The 20,739-nt window shown below is 35.5% G+C and overlaps 1 protein-coding gene across 1 annotated transcript; it reads right to left on the reverse strand.

Annotated features, from left to right (window-relative positions):
• Window positions 1-7,845: 7,845 nt before the first annotated feature.
• LOC134820913 (surfeit locus protein 4-like) lies at window positions 7,846-15,789 on the reverse strand. The gene is made up of 7 exons (XM_063831563.1): window positions 15,659-15,789; window positions 15,404-15,530; window positions 15,135-15,246; window positions 14,635-14,723; window positions 14,325-14,455; window positions 10,278-10,442; window positions 7,846-8,753 (listed from the first exon to the last, which is right to left on the reverse strand). The coding sequence occupies exons 1-7, from the start codon at window positions 15,770-15,772 to the stop codon at window positions 8,667-8,669; spliced, it is 825 nt and encodes a 274-aa protein (XP_063687633.1). The 5' UTR covers window positions 15,773-15,789; the 3' UTR covers window positions 7,846-8,666.
• Window positions 15,790-20,739: the final 4,950 nt, after the last annotated feature.

Consider the following 20,739-nt stretch of genomic DNA (forward strand, 5'->3'; position numbering starts at 1 on the left):
CCTCTATCAATTATTTCTAACAACATAGACATTTCAACCAGCGAGATTACAGACACTGGCTCAGTTATTCCAAGAAGCGGTGAATGTTATGCAGGATTAGATTTAACACCTGTGTCAAGTTCAGACCTTACTACAGACTATGAAATCCCTGATATCGCCATCACACCTGTTGAACTTATTGAACAGGCACCATTCAGCAAATTTTCTATTGAAATCTTATTTGAGGAATTAAAGTTCAGCCACCACTTCCATAACAGGAAATCAGTCTACTTTGGGGAACATCCTTACGTGTACAGTGGAGGAATGCATGACCCAAAGAAGATCCCCCAGGGATCTTACATGGCAAGTATATGTTCCTTTCTAGATGAGCTATTCCCAGAATACAACTACAACAGTGTTCTGGTCAATCTCTATGAATCTGGAGAGGAACATATGCCTGCTCATAGTGACAATGAAGAATTTATTGAAGAAAATTCGTACATTGTAACAGTGTCCCTTGGTGCTTCCAGGATGATGCAGTTGACTGAAATCAAAACAGGACAAGTGGTGACTTCCCTAATTTTAGAACATGGAGATGTATGTCTTATGTCCAAAAAGTCCCAACATCAATTCAACCATGAACTATGTCCCGATCCACTATGCACAGACAAAAGGATCAGTTTAACTTTTAGACTTATCAAACCAGTTGTCTGCAGTCAACCAAGAAAATCACCTTCTACAGCTAGTGGATATGTACCCTATAACGAAAGTGAATTTGAAGTCCACCATTCCAAAGTTAAGAGTTCAGCCAAGTCAACTGCAGCGCCTCCTTCACCTGAACAGACCCCAAGTGACCTGCCAACTGATACCATCTACATCAGTAGCAGTATGTTCAGGGACCTCAACGGAACTTTACTAAGTTCGAGGAAACAGAAAGCTAAGGTGTTCTTCTACCCTGGAGCGAACTCTTCTCAAATGTTAAATAGGCTTTTACATGATGAGGAGTTCAAAAAACTGGACAAAAAGGGTGTAAAGCGTGTTTTCATACTAACAGGCACAAACTACGTAGATTCTGTCTGTAACAATTATATTTCTATGAAAAATGCAACAGAAGGAATTGATCAAATACTTAGTATACTTTGGGGAATGTTTATTGGAGCAAGAATTTCAGTTATAAATATTTTACCTAGGAACAGTTATAACAAAAATGAAGTTATCGACGAATTAAATAGGTTTATTTCTAACACCTGCTCTAGTCATGGGTTAAATTATATAGATTTAGAACGTACCAATAGACTATTTACCAGCCGAGTTACTGGAGTAAGGAAACAGGTATTTTTCAAAAAAGGAATAGATAATGTTCACCTTAATATCAAGGGAATCGCCAGGTTGGCGAAACATTTAAAATATTTATCCCACAATGAGCAAACTTAGTCTCTCCATTCAGATTGTAGAAAGTTCTTTAGTTAAATGAGTATTTGATACTTTTATCAAAGAATCACATTTTAAATTATTAAGTCACAAATAAATCAGCATGACATAAAACTAAATGTCATGAATTTTATTTAAATTGCTTGAAGAAGAAACGTATAGATTTGTCCTCCTTTTAACTTTATTATTACCACATTCGTACCTCAATAAACGATAATCTCTCTCTTGGTCTATGTAATATACAGGGTGGCCTGACTAATCTGGCAAAAACTCTCGAACTACAGGAGTTAATATTTCGCGAAAAGCTTGACATAATTGGAATTAATGAGACAAACCTTAAATCTGATATAGACACTAGTACACTTAACTTCCCCTTAAACTTTGATTTTATAAGGTGTGATAGACCTAACGATAGAGGAAGAGGAGGGTGTGGTATATTGATCAACCAAAATGTAAACCACAAATTACTCAATTTAGATATAACTTACTCTGATATTTCTAAAATCGAAGCTATATGGATACAACTCAAGGATGCCAATCTTTACATTTGCTGCTTCTACAGATCACAAAACTTTTGTCACCTAGATACTTTCCTTGATTATATGACTGAATGTATGATGAAACTTCAAGGTAAGAAAGTAATATGGATTGGCGATGTTAATGTTAACCAAAACTCTTTATCTGATCTAGATTATAAAAAGTTAGATATAACAATGAAGCTCTTTGGAATGATACAGACTGTTACAGGAATTACTAGAGTTGCAAACTTAGATGGTAGGATAACGCAGAGCACAATAGATGTTGTCATGACTAACTGTTACTCTAATTTCATAGAGTGTAAAGTACTTGATGATAGAATAGGAGATCACCAAGCTCTCAAATGTGTTCTCGACTTTAAAGTAAGTAAAGCTAGTAAATTCCAGAAGGTTCTTATCAGAGACCACTCCTTAAACAATCTGAAAGCCTTAAGCTATTTTCTTGGATCCTGCAGTAACTACAGTAATATTTTAAGCTGTACTAATGTAGACCATGCCCTAGATGGACTTAATCATCACATCCAGGAATCGTATGATAATTACTGTCCACCTAAACAGATAAAATGTAATAGTAACTTTCTCTGTAATCCCTCTAAAGAACTGTTGGCGGAAATACGGAAGAAGAAGATGCTTTTCAGAAAGTATAAAAAGTGTTTAGGACAATTAAACAAATTCAAGTGTAATTGTATTAATGGAATATGTAAATGCAGAAAAAGTGAACTACATAAGAAATGCTCTACTTCGTGGGATAACTATCGTCCCCAAAGAAACTATGTGACAAAATTATCCAAAGAATCACAGAAGAAACCTGCAATTGTATTCTTAGATATCAAAAAGGCCTTTGACACAGTAAGCCATAATATTTTATTAAAAAAACTTAAGTATTATGGAGTTGATGGCTTTGTCATAAAGTGGTTCAAAAGCTACCTTGGGGACAGAAAGCAACACACCAAAATACGTGGTAATGTAAGCACATCACTCCCTGTTAAAACAGGTGTGCCACAGGGTAGCATATTAGGACCAATTCTATTTAGTTTATTTATAAATGATCTCAGTAGAAATTGCACACAATCTACTGTTTACTTATTTGCAGATGATAGTGCACTATATTTTGATAACATTTCCCGAGGCATATATGAGAATGTAATTAAGGATATGAAAATTGTGTATGAATGGCTTAGAATCAACAAGCTGAGACTAAATGCTTCAAAATCTTCATTCATTGTATTTGATAGATCACCTAATCTGGACACGTTGTCAATCCCTCTGGATTTGGAAAAAGAATGCCTATTTATAGAAGAAACTAAATCTCAAAAATATTTAGGTCTCATGATAGACAATTTATTGAACTTTCAAGACCATATTGATTATGTGAAATCAAAAATTGCTAAAAGAATAGGGGCATTATACAGGTCGAAAAATCTTCTTCCACTGAAATATAGAAAAATGTTTGTAAATGCTCTTATGCTCCCCCAATTTGACTACCTGGATATAATATGGTGTAGGGCTGCCAAAACCAAACTTAATTCTCTTGATATATTATACAAGAAAGTAGCAAAAATTGCTCTGGATGTTCATTGGCAGGAACCATCAGTAAATGTATATCGAAATATGAAGTGGTTACCCTTACACTTAAGAAGACAACTCCATCTATCAACGTATATGTATAAAATTCTTAATGAGGCTGCACCATCATCATTCACAGATAAATTTTCTTATGTATCCGGAGGATCACGTGATGCTGAGAGGTGCAACCTTTATATTCACAAATCCAGAACACACAAAACCTTTACATATTTAGGTGCAAAATGTTGGAATACAATTCCAGAGAACATAAGGACTATAGAATGTAGTGTAAAATTCTCACAATGTATGAAATCTAAATTTATGTCAGATGTAATTCAAGGAGTCTCATCCTATGAAATAAACAATAGTTTCGACTATTTCTACACTCTAGCTATGTGACAACTGAAACAAATTTTATGGTGCTGGAGTTTTTGTCGGTTGGAAAGGCCCCCTGCGTTATATATGACCTAGGTATTTCCAGAAGTATAGAACTTTAATCATCTCCTTTATTCGTTCCCATTTGTTATCATTGCCAATCTATTATTGTTCTATACTTCTCTGTATATAACTGTAAATAACATTACTAACGTAATCCCAAAGTGGGCATCTATGTAATCTTAATTGTTACCTTCATGCCCACAGTTCACTGTTAAATCATATCTTATTTTATCACTCATTAATTTATTACTCATTATGTTTTACATACTATATCCTTATGTCCCTAGAAGGGTGTTCTGCTAACAGTTTTCGACTGACTTGAATGTCCTGCACAGCAGATTGAAGCTTCTTAAATTATTTTTATTCTTATTGTATTGCTGTGTAAATTTGATTCTAATTCTAATTCTAATTCTAATGTTTATTATACATGTATATTGTACATTGACCGTGACCAATGCTTTAAACCCAAACCCCTGAAATGCTTATCTGCCAGTGTACGTGAGAAATGGGAATCAATACAATCTGATGATGTACAGTAATTACGTAGTATTTGTTTCCTATCAGTGATGTTACATTCTAAACTACATTCTAAAATCTACGTGTTTGCAGTGAGATTGTCATCATATTAAATGAGGACAATAAAACCTTACACTGTATAGTTACAAGCCGCATCGTTTACGTTTACAAGCGCCATTATTTACACCATTGTTTACACTATACAGTCCACGTGGCGGAATGAGAACACAATCTCACAACAGTTGCTGCAGGACACAGCTGGACAATACGTGTCAAACCAGCGCAGAATCTGAACCGGTTTTATATTTCACTGAACAGTGACCATACCGGGGTTATGTGTGAAAGAAAGGAGTCTCTTTATTGGAATATCGGCCCGTTAATTAACAGGACCAGCTGGTGAACAATAAAACGTGGGAGTCTGGATATTTTAAACATTATTTAGATACATAATAGTTACTTTATTAAAACAATATGTTCGTTTAAGGATGGCTTTTAGACCGCAAGTAGAACCTTATTACTGAGGACCGAAAACTATTATTATCAGCAACGTGATTTCTCTTGCACAGTATTATTCTACTAAAATACAGAATATCAAGCAGAATATCGTTCACCCCAGAATGGAATAATCTACAACAGTAACCAGTGGTTTACACCGACACCTTCATTATTAACCTAATTAAAGTTACTAGATTATTACATATTTAATTACCTACAGTGGGAGATGAGTAATGTACACATTCATTTAAATTTCATTACTTGAACCTACTAGAAGTAAAAGAAGATATATAGAACTTTAATACTTTCAACACTACCATATAACAAATAATTTGAGGAAACGATGTAACAGAGTCGATATATTTTAATGTTGTCATGGGTGGGAAGTCCCCATGCATCGTGGTCCGGCAGTTTCATTGCGTCTTAATATATATTATATGTATGAAATTTGATTGGAACGTTAAAAGAAGAAAAATAAATCAATCAATTATAAGATACGCGCTCATACCGTCATTATACTAATCACATTACGCAATCTGTGCACTGTTAAAATCATGGTATGTACACTGAGTTGCACAACATCCAGTACTGCAGCTGGTGCACTGTGTGTCACACCGTTTCATACTTCATTACACGATTAGTAGTTTACCTATCACAGTACTTTACCTATTACATGTATTGCATGTGTGTGTGTATTTTATAATTGGGTGCATAAGGGCTGATTATTACGTGTTACCGGCTATTAGGCTATTGTGTATTATGTAATTAGACACGGCACTTAGTAAAGTTTATAATTTGTAGATCTCGGGCAATGTCTCCTTATTTGAGCATCACGTGACACAGCAAGATCTTTTGTCTATATTTGGTCTAACAAGCTGCTAATCACAGGAAAGATTTGTGTGTAGAATCTTCACTGTACATAGAACAGACTAGAACAGTCTAGAACACACTGGTATTATTGCGACATAACCACAGAAATACAAGGGCACGCCTTTATAATCCATTATCCCTTACTTGTAAGTTGTACGTGTAGCAATAAGAAACTCATTATTATATTTATTAATATTATCAACGCTATATGAATAATGAATAATACGACGGCCCAGAACGATTATGGAGTGACATGAAAGATGTCCACGATTCATAAGCCCAAATAAGTCTAAATTGATACAGACACGGTAGAGAACTAATGTATACTAGTGGTACTGCACTACAAAACGAAAGCTGGGCTCTATTTGAGAAATGTGTAAGAATTCAGGAACATTAAATTCCGGTGTAATTTTACATGTATAGCTACATAAATATGTCAATATATTTTATCAGGCGTAATGGTTTAAATACTGAGCCTGCAATAAAGGAACGAAAGTAATGAGGAGTATTAAATTGTACGCAAGTTGTCTGGATTGACGTCAGCAAGCTGTGTGGCAAGCTGTGTGGCAATAACACTGGCAGGCACTCAATATTACACAACTATCAGGTAGATCGGAGGGCGTGCTAGAGAGAGCACGTGTTGCTCACTGGATTGTGAAATTTCATCTTCATCACTTACGTTTACATCTTTTTAGTTCAAGTAAAATCTGGAATGAAGTAAATTCCAGAAATTATTATATTTAAAAGCTTGGGGAAGTATTTTCGCTATCCAATTTTGGGCTTTTTGTGAAACTAATAAAAATATTAACAAATCTGAAAAACATATCAGAATTTGTTCGCAAATGTTTCCGCTATTTCATTAATGGCGTAATCGAAATTATCCGGATTAAAAGAAGAATGCCAAATTATAGAGCGAATCGAGGTTACTGAGGAACAGGGAGTTTTTAAATATTACAGTTAAGCCAATAACAACTCAAATATAAACGAGAAAGTATGTTGAAATTTGTAATAATATACAATTGAAAGAATTCTATAACATATGTATTATACTTAATCTGTGTAATACTCTCAACATAATACAGACCATTTACCACGAGGCTACCTCTTTATTAGAATATAGATTCCTTTAACTTTAACTGGGGATTATAAGTTGCTGTTTAAATAATATAATATTTATCTGGAGAAGTCTGTAGACTGAGGTACATGAAAGTGGGTTGTATTGATATGTAGATTAGAGATGTAGATTAGAAATGTAGATTAGAAATGTAGATTAGAGTGCCCTCAACCAGTCAACCTACTACAAATGGTACACATTGTACATGCTAAATGCTAATTACTGTAAAGAATGGTCTGATTCCTCATTCCTGGGTATTGCAACACTTATAACGATTTGATGGATTATGTTACATGATCGCTACTCCGTGTACATTGTACATTATGTAGTGTGATACACGAACGTTAAGAAACTTAAGAATTTACAAACAGCACCCACTCTCAGACTCAAGGGCTCTATACAACAATAAATATACATTATAAGGGGGGGGGGGGGCTGCCTTTTGTTGTACAGTCAAATTAGATCAAAGTGAGACCCCTTGGAACATTTAAATGTATATTCTTTGTGTAGAGTTACCACGAGACTACAAGATGTGTATTTAGCACCTGGACATTAGACACTAGACAGTTTCTCACTTAGTCGCTAGATGGGGGGTACATTTAGGGGCCGTTAGCAGTTAGGGTACAGCGAGTGAGCTGTTTATCTGACGGATAAGCAGTAGTATAACTCATATCGTTGGAATGTGATCAGGGTGAGTTTTATTCTTGGTGGTTTTATCCGTGAACCCGTACTACTACAGGGACCTGTACAGGAACCTACAGGAACCTACTATTTCAGGAACCTACTCCTCAGATTAATAATAAAGATAGCCTTGTCTTATAACTCGTTCCAGTGGTTAACATCACCAAAACATCTGTAATAATAGCGTCTGTGGTGTATTATACACTGCTATAAGGTAGGGTGCAGTGATGTGCGATGTTTACAGTAGAGTGTGTAGACACAGTAATTACACAAACATAAACAACACTTTACACATGACTTACCTTATGTGAATTAAATGTAAGTGCATCTATATTCTATAATCGGCCTGATATTATTATAAATACAATCCCAGAAATCGACTTGATTTCCGAGGATCAAACTTATCAGGATCTTAAATTATTTGTTTCTCAGGTCCGGAAGCAACCGTGAGAAAATCTGCACTACATAACATGAGTTAGCTGAGTATGAACTAGGCAATTAGTACTAGCCACTTTGTAGGTTTTCTTCAATTAAAGGTTGAGAAAGTGCTTGGCTAGTTAATGAGGGTAAGGAACAGACTGCTTGAAAACCAATACAAGTGTTATTCTCTACATTACAATGCGAGAGTAGTGAGTAGTGAGTAGTAGTGAGTAGTGGTGGTGAGTAGTGGTGAGTAGTGGTGAGTAGTGGTGAGTAGTGGTAAGTGGTGATGTTGAGGGCAGGATTCAAAGTTTGAAATTCTGATAATCTACATGACGCTTCATTAAACTTACAGTTGGTTATTTAAATCCATATTCTTATTGTGACAAAATTTAAAACCATCAAAAATCTTAAAAAGCTCCATTCAAATACCTTTAAAATATTAGTCGACAGACCAGTAGCTGCTCATGAAATTAGAATTTAAATTATTTAACCCCCGAAATTGTCCAGCAACAATTAATAGAAATCCCTGCTAATTAGCGATAATCATTACTAATTAGCGATAATTAGCAGTAAGTAATAGCAGGAAATGAGATCCTCATCGTCAGGAGTTTTTCTCTCTACCAGTTTTTCTTGTGCTCATCAAAACTGACTCCACCAGGACCGAGTGTGATGACGTAGAGTAGACCGCCAATAACTGATAACGTCTGGAGAGATAGGAGGTTAGTCACTGTTACTGTAGTCACTACTGTAGTCACTACTGTAGTCACTGTTACTGTAGTCACTATCTGTTAGTTAATAATGATAACAATAAATTGTTTATTATTTAAGAGCTTCTAGACAAAATGAATCCCTTAAACGAAGCATATCATAGCAAATCTTTATTTGCAAACATATTTTTAATAAAACAAATATTTTAATAAAACAAATATTTATTTTTACGGCACAATCAAACAATATCAATAATAAATAAATCAGGGGAGGTTTGAAGAGGTTTCAAGTGCCGAAGGCCACTGCTTATCTTTAGGATTTGAGAGTGACCTGTGCTTGAAACCCCCTCAACCATCCACTACGTCAATATAATACTTATTATACAAATATAGAAAAATATATTTATCTAAGCTAAAATTGCTTATTGGTCTAGTTTGGTGACATAGGAGAGCCCAGTTGAGTTTTAGTTTAGGTTTATGTTTTAAATCATAGTTTGAAAGGTTAGCCATGTTTCATGGCAGAGAGAGATATCATGTGTGCAGAGCCGTACGCGTACCAGATGTAGAATTTGAGATATAATATAGATTAGTTACCATATATTAGGGTCACCTCGATTTTGGAGGGATAGCAAGTGCTTTTTAAGGTTAGATTTAATAATACCTGACGAGGCTGATAAGTCTGAATTTTTGGAAGACCCCGGGATTATTATCCCATCTACATTAGCATCACATATTTCGAATACATAGGGGATGAGATCATTCCATATTTTCGTAGAGGTGTACAAAAAGTTCTGTTGGGAGATATCTAACCTCAGTAATGGGACAATCAGACGAAGTTTTTCATTTCTAGGACAGAACTTGAAAAGATCTTTAATCGACTGGGGGACATCAAATTTAAGAATTTTGAATAGCTCCATAAATGTATGGTACATGTGCAGATTCTCCAGGTTCATAATTTTCTGCTCAGTGAATAGCGGTTTAGTGTGTTCAAGACAGTAGTTCTTTTTAGCCATATGTTCGTTATAAGTTCTTGAACGTGCACAGGTTAAGTAGTATTCTTTATGATCAAAATTGGGAATGTTACCAAATAGCAGTCGTATACATCGTTTTTGAATAGCAAAGATTTTATTCAGCTTATGTTTAGGGATCCCACCCCAGCAACTTATACAATAGCTAAGATGTGACATAAAAAGAGCATTGTATAGTTTCAAATATTCAGATTTGGGAATGAATTTGCAAATTCTCTTAATCGATACAATACTGGAGTTCAGCTTTAAAGATAAATGATTAAGATGTGGTTCCCAACATAGCTGTTCGTCTATTATCACCCCAAGAAATTTAGTACATTGAACTTTTTCTAGCTTTTTGCCATCTATTGAAATCGTTAGATTCCTGTTAAAGGGCCGTGTTCTAGCACAGGTCTGTGTTGCTCTTGACAAACCTGGCTGAAAATGCATAAAACAACTTTTCCCTGCATTTATATGTAACTTGTTGTTATTAAACAAATAATAAGTACTGTACCTGAAAGAAGTCATATTTGACGAAGTCGTGCATAGCTCTACTTTTGTTGTACATCCAGAAGGGGTTGAGATAGAGATTGATGATGAAGAGCCATACAACTAGAACACAGCTAGCTAGCTTCGTTTTGTAGCCAATGCAGACACATATCATCAGAGGCAGTCCAACCTGGAGCAACATTGCAATTAGTCCAAACTAAAATAATATAATGACAGCTTTTACCATTGGTTTACTGTTTTCGTAAATAAGAATTAATCAGCTTTTTAATTCAAAACCGGTTTTATAATAAAGTTAAGGTGGTCAGATTATCTCGGTAATGAGGATAAAAACCATTTTCAGTCTTCATCCAGTTTATAAATTCTAACTATAGCTTCATAATTTACCAAGTTGTATTTCTAAAATTCAATGATTCTAGAATGGTTAAAATTGTCAATTTGGGAATATAGAATTAGATAATAATAATAATAATAAGTAGGAATTTATACATCGCTTTATAGCCATAAAGAACTCAAAACCCAAAGATTCAGTTCAAACCATCTAAAGCGACTCATGAGTAACATGTACATAAGAACTTATTTTTATGAAGTATGGATTTTATGAGAGAGGTAATACATGATACTTATACAAAGTGCCATCCATGACATCTATAACGACATTGGACTCGAGCACGACATAGAAGAACCAAGAAATAATTCTGACCTTACAATATCTGAACCCCACTGCCAACACTTTCTTGACATGGTTATCAATAACCAACTCAAAATTCTTAATGGTCGTACCCTTGGGGACACCACTGGAAAAATGACCTGTCACAAATACAATGGAAGCAGTGTGGTTGACTATTTTGTAATCACCTCATGGGCAAGAGATCATGTAAACTCTCTCCAAGTAAAAGAGTTTACATCATACTCTGATCATTGTCCATTAGTCTTGAAACTCACTACATTTGAACCATTTGTCGCAAACTTCCAGCTCCCAGACTTTTCTAACTTTCCTTGTGGCTATAAGTGGGATAGCAACACCTCCCATTCACTATTTAAAAAAGCCCTTACCTCGCCCGAAATTATCAACAATCTGGAAAGCATTGTGACAAATGAATTTAGCAGTACTCTGGAGGGCAATCACGAACTGAACGATGCAGTCATAAAATGTCTCCACAGTGCTGCTGATATAGCCTTAAAAGTGAAAAAGCCTCCCAAAAATTCTGCCCGTAAGAAATGGTTCGACCCACAAGTCAACTCCTCACGGCGGAACCTAAATAGGCTAGCAAACCGGCTTGGTAGTAAGCACTGTAACTGTATCCTCAGACGAGAATACTTTAAGCAACGCAACAAGCATAGCAATTTTGTAAACAGTAAGAAAGTAGCTTTCCTTAAGAAGTTAAATGAAGCTATAGAAGAAGGTCACATACTCGACTGGAAAAAATTTAAACGGCTTAAACAAGAACATGACACTAGCCCCTTACTTGACAAATTTGATTTAGCTAGCTTCCATGACTTCTTTGCATCCCTTTATAAAAAACCAGACCAGGAGCCAGATCTCACTCACCACAATCACAAACATTACCCTGAACCACCAGATCTGGATATCCTAAATAAGCTCATGTCAGAATCTGAAGTGACCTCTGCCATCAAAAATCTCAAAAAAGGTAAAAGTTGCTCAAACGACTTGATATCCAACGAGATGCTTCAGAGCGTAACTCCGCTTTGTCTCAAAGCCATCCTCAAAAACTTCAACCACTCACTGGTCTCTGGTTACTATCCATGGCACACCAGCATCATTACTCCTATTTACAAGTCTGGCAACCCTTTCAGCCCGGACAACTACAGAGCAATAGCTGTTGGTAGCTGTATGGGTAAACTATTTTCTAGCATCTTACTTGAGCGTCTCCTGCACTTCAAAAAGCTCTACTGCCCTGACCCAAAAGAACAACTAGGGTTCTCGAAGGGTGCTCAAACAAATGACCACGTTTTTACCCTTAAGACAGTCATTGACAAATATACCAAGGTTAAGAAAGCTCGCCTCTATGCATGCTTTGTTGATCTAAGAAAGGCCTTTGACACTGTATGTAGGGACCTCCTTCTGCACAAAATCACATGCCTTGGAATAACTGGAAACTTCTTCAATTGCCTAAGTGATATGTATAGAAACTCAATAGCTCATATAAAAATCTCCAAACTCTTGTCCCCTAATATTGACATTGGAAAAGGAACAGAGCAGGGACACCCCCTATCACCGGACCTTTTTAAAATCTATATCAACGACTTGTCATCTCTCCTGAAATCTGTTGGTGATTATCCTATTCTAGCTGACGTCCTAATATCACATCTGCTCTGGGCTGACGATCTTGTCCTACTTGCCCTAAGTCCCAAGGCCTTGCAAGACAATATAAACATCCTATTCGACTTCTGTAACTCCATGGGCCTTGAAGTAAACATTAAAAAAACCAAGATTCTCATATTCTGCCCTCCTAAAAGAAAACAATCCTATGAAACATTCATTTTGGGAGGCCAGCCCATCCAACACACCGAAAAATACTGCTATCTTGGCATTATATTCCACAGAAATGGATCTTTTACAGCAGCAAATACTGAACTGAGGGCCAAGGCTCTCCGTGCTCTCTATGGCCTCAAAGGCAATATCGTCAAAGATGCCCTCTCTCACCGTTCCCTAAACATTCTATTTGACTCTCTAATAAAACCGATACTGCTCTATGGCTGCCAAATCTTATGTCCTCACTCAAAAACCATGAGATACCTCTCCAAAACAGATAGCAAAGCCAACCCCCAGCATACTCTCAGGTACATCTCACAAGACCACTATGAAAGATTCCACCTTAAGTTTATCAAGTGGTCCTTGTCTGTCCATTCAAAAGCATCAAATATAGGCTGCTGGGGCGAAAGTGGGCGCCACCCCCTCTTCTTTGAAGCCTGCAAACTTGCAATAGATTTCTATAGTCGTCTTGAAAGCACTGAAAATGAACTTCTCTCCGCTGCATTTCACGAGCAGATTATGCTGGGCCTTCCTTGGTACACCAACATCTCTAATCTTCTCACCAAATATAACTTCCCCCACTCATCCTCTTCAAAATCCAAGCTCTCTACCCAAATCAGTCACAACATGAGGGAAGAATTTGTGGATACCTGGAAATCTGCCAAGGCATCCTCACCTAAATTAGAATTCTACAATCAAATTAAACATGATTTTGAACCAGAAACATACTTAGGAGTGGTTAAGATCCCCGATGCTCGGAAAAGCTTAACAAGGTTTCGTATTAGCTGCCACAATCTTTACATTGAGAGGGGCCGTTACGAAACCCCCCTAGTACCAAGAGAACATCGATGGTGCACTTTTTGCTTTCTCAGCAAGGGGCTTAAGCCTATTGAGGACGAAATTCATGTTCTAACTGACTGTTTACTCTACTCCTCAGTTAGAGAAAAATTTAACTTCCATCCCAAAAATATTACTGACCTAGCCGGTTTGCTATCCGATAAAACACTAGACCCTACAAAATTTACTGCCACAGCAAGAGCAATCCATTCAATTCTCTCTGTGAACGAACATTTTACAGCCTACTATAAGAGCCCAGATTTCCACTCAAATACTGGCCAATGCATAATGCTATAGGACCTCAAAAATAGTATTATAAAACATTTCTATTTTATCCCTACACATTTGTAAATAACTAGAATTGTGTAACCTTAAATTATTTCAGAATTATAACTATTGTGAATTCAATAAAATAATTATCACTTTTGTATCCTTGTTGTATCCTTGTATCCTTGTATCCTACAAATACGTTTTCAAAGAGATGAGTTTTTAGTTTCTTTTTAAATAAGACGATATCAGTTAGTGTTCTCAATTGATAAGGAAGCTGATTCCAAACAGAGGGTCCGCAGTAGCTGAAACTTCTCTCGGTTTTACTATAGTTTGAAATAGGAGGAACATTTAGGAGGAAATAGTCTTCTTCAGTTCTTAGTACACGTACAGGTTGACTCTTGATGACAATACATTTAAAAACATAGAAAGATAAAGATAAGCGGAACTTACAATGATCTCCACAGCTCGGACAATCTCAGTGAAGAAGTTATCAAAGCTCATTTCGCCGAGCAAAGTAAGGAACATAAGGCAAATAAGCACTCTTCCAGCTAGTTGCATGTAGTTCTGAGGCTTATTCTCTCCTGTGTAGTGATATTAGCGTTAATTTGCTGGTCAATAGAATTAGAACGCATAATTTTACCAAAAATATGGGGTAATGAAGGCGGTGAATTTAGCATATTTTGTATCCTATGAATTTAGAAAATTCAGATTAAGCTGTTACTAAACGAGATTTATAAGTAAGAAAATAAAATTAGCCTACCCATAGTAGGAACACCAGCGAACATGGTTTTAGCTTCACCCATATCCTCTGCTAGCAGTAACACAAGGCCACCCATTAGTGCTACATTTCTGAAGAATTGTGGATATGTTAGTGAAAATGTACAAATAAGGGCAACAATTAGATGCATGTTCATTTTACAGTTCGTATAATCTCAAATACCACTTTGTCAAAACTATGGAAAATAATCTTACATAAGTTAAATTTAATGATGAGATTTTGGCGAGTAATAGTGCACATTATGGTTTAGAAGTTGAAGTTCAACAAGTTTAGATGACACGTGATGCCCATATAAGGAGATGGTCATATTACGTTTCATACTGATAACGTTCGTTTAACGATTATATGAGATAATTTATCTACATGTATTGCACTAGATGCATGAATCGTTAATAATAAATCACATTAAGGGCTGCTGCAAAAATGTATAATCCTATCAAGTATGTCCTTGTAAGTATTTTGTATTCAGATAAAGTTATAACCTGAGCAAAAATCGGACGTCGAAGAGAATTCCATAACCAACAGTTTGTGTGAGGACAACACCAAATAGTACTCCTACACATATCTTCACATACTTTCTTGCTAATACCAAACCTGTAAAAAATTGTTAGTAAATAACAACTTCTGGGCCAGAGTAGACAAAAGTTAATTTTAAGGGTTTACTGTTTGTAATTGCATAAGATATTTAATTAATAGTGGTTACATGATAACTATGTTTTGAAAATGATAGCACACATGATGTGACCCTAACCTGATGGTATGATCTGTCCAAGAAGATTGTAAATAACAAAGGAGTTAGCAATAAAGGCGCCACAGTTCCAATGGTGGTTTATGTAGTTGCTTTGCTCCTTCCATTGGTACCACATTCTCACTCCGTCCTGTTCAAAGTGAGGTTAATTCTATAATTTCTGAGAGAAACATTGCAATTTAAACAGTTGTTAAACTCTGTCCTGATGTTTGTTTTCATTTTTTGATACTGATATTCAATAGATTTGATAATACTTACTTCAAGAAATGTTGCAACAAGGCATAATCTTGATAGGAAGGGGAGATAATCTTTGGTTTTTCTCAAAACAACATCAGACTGATCTTCAAGTTTCTTAATGAAGTCACTCGACATGTTTACTCTACTAGTAAAGTGTATATTTTTAGTAGGAGCATTAGGTATACAAATTTTGTTACAAAGTATACCGAAAAGGATATTTGTCACAATAATATCAAGAAACAAAGGATGAGAGCAATGACTTTATAATTTGAATTGTTATAATTCACTATTTCATAACTCGTTCACATTTATAGACCACATTTAATTTATTACTTATTATACTTAGTATTTATTTTTGGTGACTGTATCACCCAGTTTTAACATTTGATAATTGTACAGTTTATTGACGACACATTGACTGAATGTTATTTTATATTCTAATTTATATTCTAGATATTTTATTTATTTTTCAACAGACGACAACTTCCTGTTTTTTCTTCTATATTAGTTACTCATATCTCTTGTACAGACTGTTTTACAAGGACATTGACAGATGATACTCACATTAGGCATTCATTATTGCATCTAAATTATTTCACTTGCATTAGGTTTAGAAATTTATTCTCTGGTTAACAGATTCAAATGTTTAATTAATTTGTAGTATGACAGTAAGGTATCGTATATAAGAAGTTATTTAATTTTGCTTGGGCTATTATATTGACTATTGAGGTTTAATGATGATATGGAATTTGAATATTATATAAATTTACACTATGTAGTTGGGGCATTTTGCATAGTAAATATGGTTACTACTCCTCTATATGATATTATTTGATTGGTATTCGATTTCTGATTATTTTCCTAGGAATATGATTATTATATCTCAATTTGGCTTTAGGTAGGGTGCCCCGCTAAAAGAACTGGATTCTTCCAGGAAGCATCCCGTGCACAGAGCTTGATCTACATATATAATATTAAATTATTAACCATTCATTCTGTATGTGCACAAAAATTTATTTCAATCAATTTCTTTTATTAGTACAGGGAAATCCGTCTAAAAAAATCGATCTGCTGACACACGAAGCTTTCAGAGGATTTTTGACGTTTTTGAGTCCCATTAGGTGCCCTTTATGGCTGACCAACTTTTCCAAACTTTTCCACGTGGCTTAAGGCCACTTTTTGCCACTTTACCACTTTTTACCACCTTTCTTGTTTGTCGAATATCTTTAGTTGTGAACATCGTAAAAGGTTGCGAATCAATCGAGTGTGTTCATATTATCAGGAAGAAAAACTTTTGTTCTAACAATTTTTACGTCAGATAATAAATTAATTGGATAATTATCAATTAACCAATTAGCAAAATTCTAAAAATTTTTTATTGGCTAAAAATGATCGGAATAGCTTGAAACACGGAGAAAAGTAGTTTTTAGAAAAAATTTGAAAATTTTTCACTTACATTTTTTTTCGAGACTTCGAAAAATTTCGAAAATTCAAAATATTTTTTCCCGCCAAAAGTGATCAAATTGCATGAAACGCGGAGAAAAATGATTTTCAAAAAAAACTTAGTCAATTTTTCGTTTCAAGAATACTTAAATCACCAATATTTGTAGTTGGAGTTTAGTAAATCTCGGCAGATTTTAGTAATAATCAGGAATTACTAACTCTAAGTGGAAAGGTCTGAAACTGAAAAACGTTAAGTTTAACCATACGATCGTGATATAAGAGTTTCATAACTAATTACAATACAGCCTTATCGATTTTCACAGAAACTGCACCAATGGCACAGTCAAGATCGAAACGATAGCCTGCTGTACTGTCATTTTATTGATTTCAATGATGAATCAGTGGGGTTAAGATTTGTAATAAATAAAACCTCTCTGTACCGTCAATTGTGCTAATCTAAACCGGCCTACCTGTATTACCAGACCTCTTCTTTTCCTCAACAATCAAACCGAGTTGTTCATATCGCATTTGGTGGGTGATGTAAACTAAGTAGTAATACATATCGAGCTATATTCAATCACAATACGACACAATGCAACACGTGTATATTATATTATGGCCCTTAATGAGGTATATAAAATGTTCTATACCGTACACTTCTCGTTTCTCCCGTGAGAGGCCCGATATGGAGAGGTTTTACATTTTATCACGAAAATGTCTACTTGGTCTCATGGCTCTTTGACAGCTCAAAGAAGGCAAGAAAAGACCAAAAAGCTTAGAATGTCAACTCGCAAGAGCGGGCTACCGGACAACTGAACCCAATTTAGACATTTAGATTAACCCTAACTCTAACCCTAACCCTAACCCTAACCCTAACCAATTAAGCTGATTGGTTAGTGGGAACTAGGTTCAATTGGGTTCAGTTGTCAGTCTTCGATCTGTCCCACATTAATCCCGAGCTGATCATCATGGGCCCCGAATATCCTGCGGGAAGAACCTGTATTTTTACTTCACGACGTCCGGATTTCAAATCAACATCCTCAATAACATTAACAATCCTTCCTGATCAGGATCTGTCTCTATTAGCAATTTCCAAAATATCCTGACTCTCGTGGAACATTTCACTGAATAAATTATTACCGGTTATTTACTACCCCTTGCCCGACACTGTACTCGTATCTAAATCTTACCCTTTCCCGTATGTTACCCTTGTTGATTTTACTTTTAGCCGACCCTGACATATGGGGGTGATTTGAGGTATCCCGCAAATGAAGCGGTATGCAGTACAATACAAAACAGTTACAGTAGATGTTGGAAGGTGTATTTACACTTGCTTCCTGGACCTGGCTGTTCCTCAGTTTCCCTGATCTGTTCTTGCCCTTCTTCGAACTGTAAATGGGCCATGAGACCAAGTAGACGTTTTCGTGATAAACTGTAAAACCTCTCTATACCGGGTTTCTCACGGTATAAAGCGTTTCATAAACCTCATTAAGAGCCATATAATATACACGTACTGTGTCGTATTGTGATTGAATATAGCTCGATATGTATTACTACTTAGTTTACATCACCCACCAAATGCGATATGAACAACTCGGTTTGATTGTTGAGGAAAAGAAGAGGTCTGGTAATACAGGTAGGCCGGTTTAGATTAGCACAATTGACGGTACAGAGAGGTTTTATTTATTACAAATGTGATTATCTTAACCCCACTGATTCATCATTGAAATCAATAAAATGACAGTACAGCAGGCTATCGTTTCGATCTTGACTGTGCCATTGGTGCAGTTTCTGTGAAAATCGATAAGGCTGTATTGTAATTAGTTATGAAACTCTTATATCACGATCGTATGGTTAAACTTAACGTTTTTCAGTTTCAGACCTTTCCACTTAGAGTTAGTAATTCCTGATTATTACTAAAATCTGCCGAGATTTACTAAACTCCAACTACAAATATTGGTGATTTAAGTATTCTTGAAACGAAAAATTGACTAAGTTTTTTTTGAAAATCATTTTTCTCCGCGTTTCATGCAATTTGATCACTTTTGGCTCGAAAAAAAAATGTAAGTGAAAAATTTTCAAATTTTTTCTAAAAACTACTTTTCTCCGTGTTTTAAGCTATTCCGATCATTTTTAGCCAATAAAAAATTTTTAGAATTTTGCTAATTGGTTAATTGATAATTATCCAATTAATTTATTATCTGACGTAAAAATTGTTAGAACAAAAGTTTTTCTTCCTGATAATATGAACACACTCGATTGATTCGCAACCTTTTACGATGTTCACAACTAAAGATATTCGACAAACAAGAAAGGTGGTAAAAAGTGGTAAAGTGGCAAAAAGTGGCCTTAAGCCACGTGGAAAAGTTTGGAAAAGTTGGTCAGCCATAAAGGGCACCTAATGGGACTCAAAAACGTCAAAAATCCTCTGAAAGCTTCGTGTGTCAGCAGATCGATTTTTTCAGACGGATTTCCCTGTACTATATATTAATATCAATTTGTCGAACCATGATGGTAAAATGTATCCTGAAAAGACAAGTTTCATCCATTATTATATAACTAGAAACCCTGTGGTCCCAAGGAGGATACTGATATTATTCTTTGAAAGCCTTCACACCTGAAGATATAGCCAATTTAAATGTAACTTGATTAAAACATCGCTCCAAAATCTTTGCACATGATTATGATGTGAATTTTCACCCTCGTTACTATGCAACTTTCTAATTTGCACATCGCGGTGGTTGTACTTAGAAGGAACCGTTCGGATTTTAAGAGAGATATACGATAGATATGAAACTTCAAGAAAATACTGATATGATTGTTCTTAGTATAGATGTGTACTTGCATGCCACATAATTTATGAACATGTATAAACCAATCAAATCAAATCAAATCAAATAATAATGACACAAACACCATCACACGCCATTACAATCGTTTAAAGTTTTTACAAAAATCAATAAATTAAACTACAGGGGCAACAGGATCCTTGACTGAGTAGTTATAGCGAAGCCGACACCACCAGTACCTCCCCTATGTGTGTGCGGGGGCAGCACCTAAGCAGCGGCGTGATTTTAGAGTAAAAGTTTTAAGAAAGTGTTTTTCTGGAGCAAATCAGCTATCTAGCATTTAAATCATAACAGTTAAAAAGATATAATACCCATGTAATGCGAACAATATAATTTTCATTAAAATTCTTGTCTCTCAAAACATTTGTAAGAGAAACAAATTTTTGTTTGATTGTGCAAGACTATTAATTAGAATATGCGTTACAACAAAATCATTAAATTGAGCATATATATCAATATATGGTATATATAGTGAGGTATATGGTATATAGCTAGTGAGGTATATGGTATATAGTGAGTCCGGACTGCATATATAGTATAAATGTACCAGTCCCATGAAAATGAGAAAAACGGTGTTACAATGCAAGGGTTCTTGAAATAGAGAAAGGAAGCTTCACGCCGTTAGTTTTCTCAACGTCTAGTGGAATGGGTGGTGAAGCTGAAAGACTGGTGAAGAAGCTGGCTAGTCAGATGGAATATAACACAGGTCAAAGATATTCAGACGCTGCTGGATAAGAACAACAGTGATTTCTCTCCGGGAACACAGAGGTGCGAGATAGAACTATGTTAATATAAATAGTTTAGATTTGA

The sequence above is a fragment of the Bolinopsis microptera genome, chromosome 9, assembly GCF_026151205.1.
Source record: "Bolinopsis microptera isolate Bmic1 chromosome 9, MBARI_Bmic_1.0, whole genome shotgun sequence".
In the NCBI taxonomy this organism is placed as follows: Eukaryota; Metazoa; Ctenophora; class Tentaculata; order Lobata; family Bolinopsidae; genus Bolinopsis; species Bolinopsis microptera.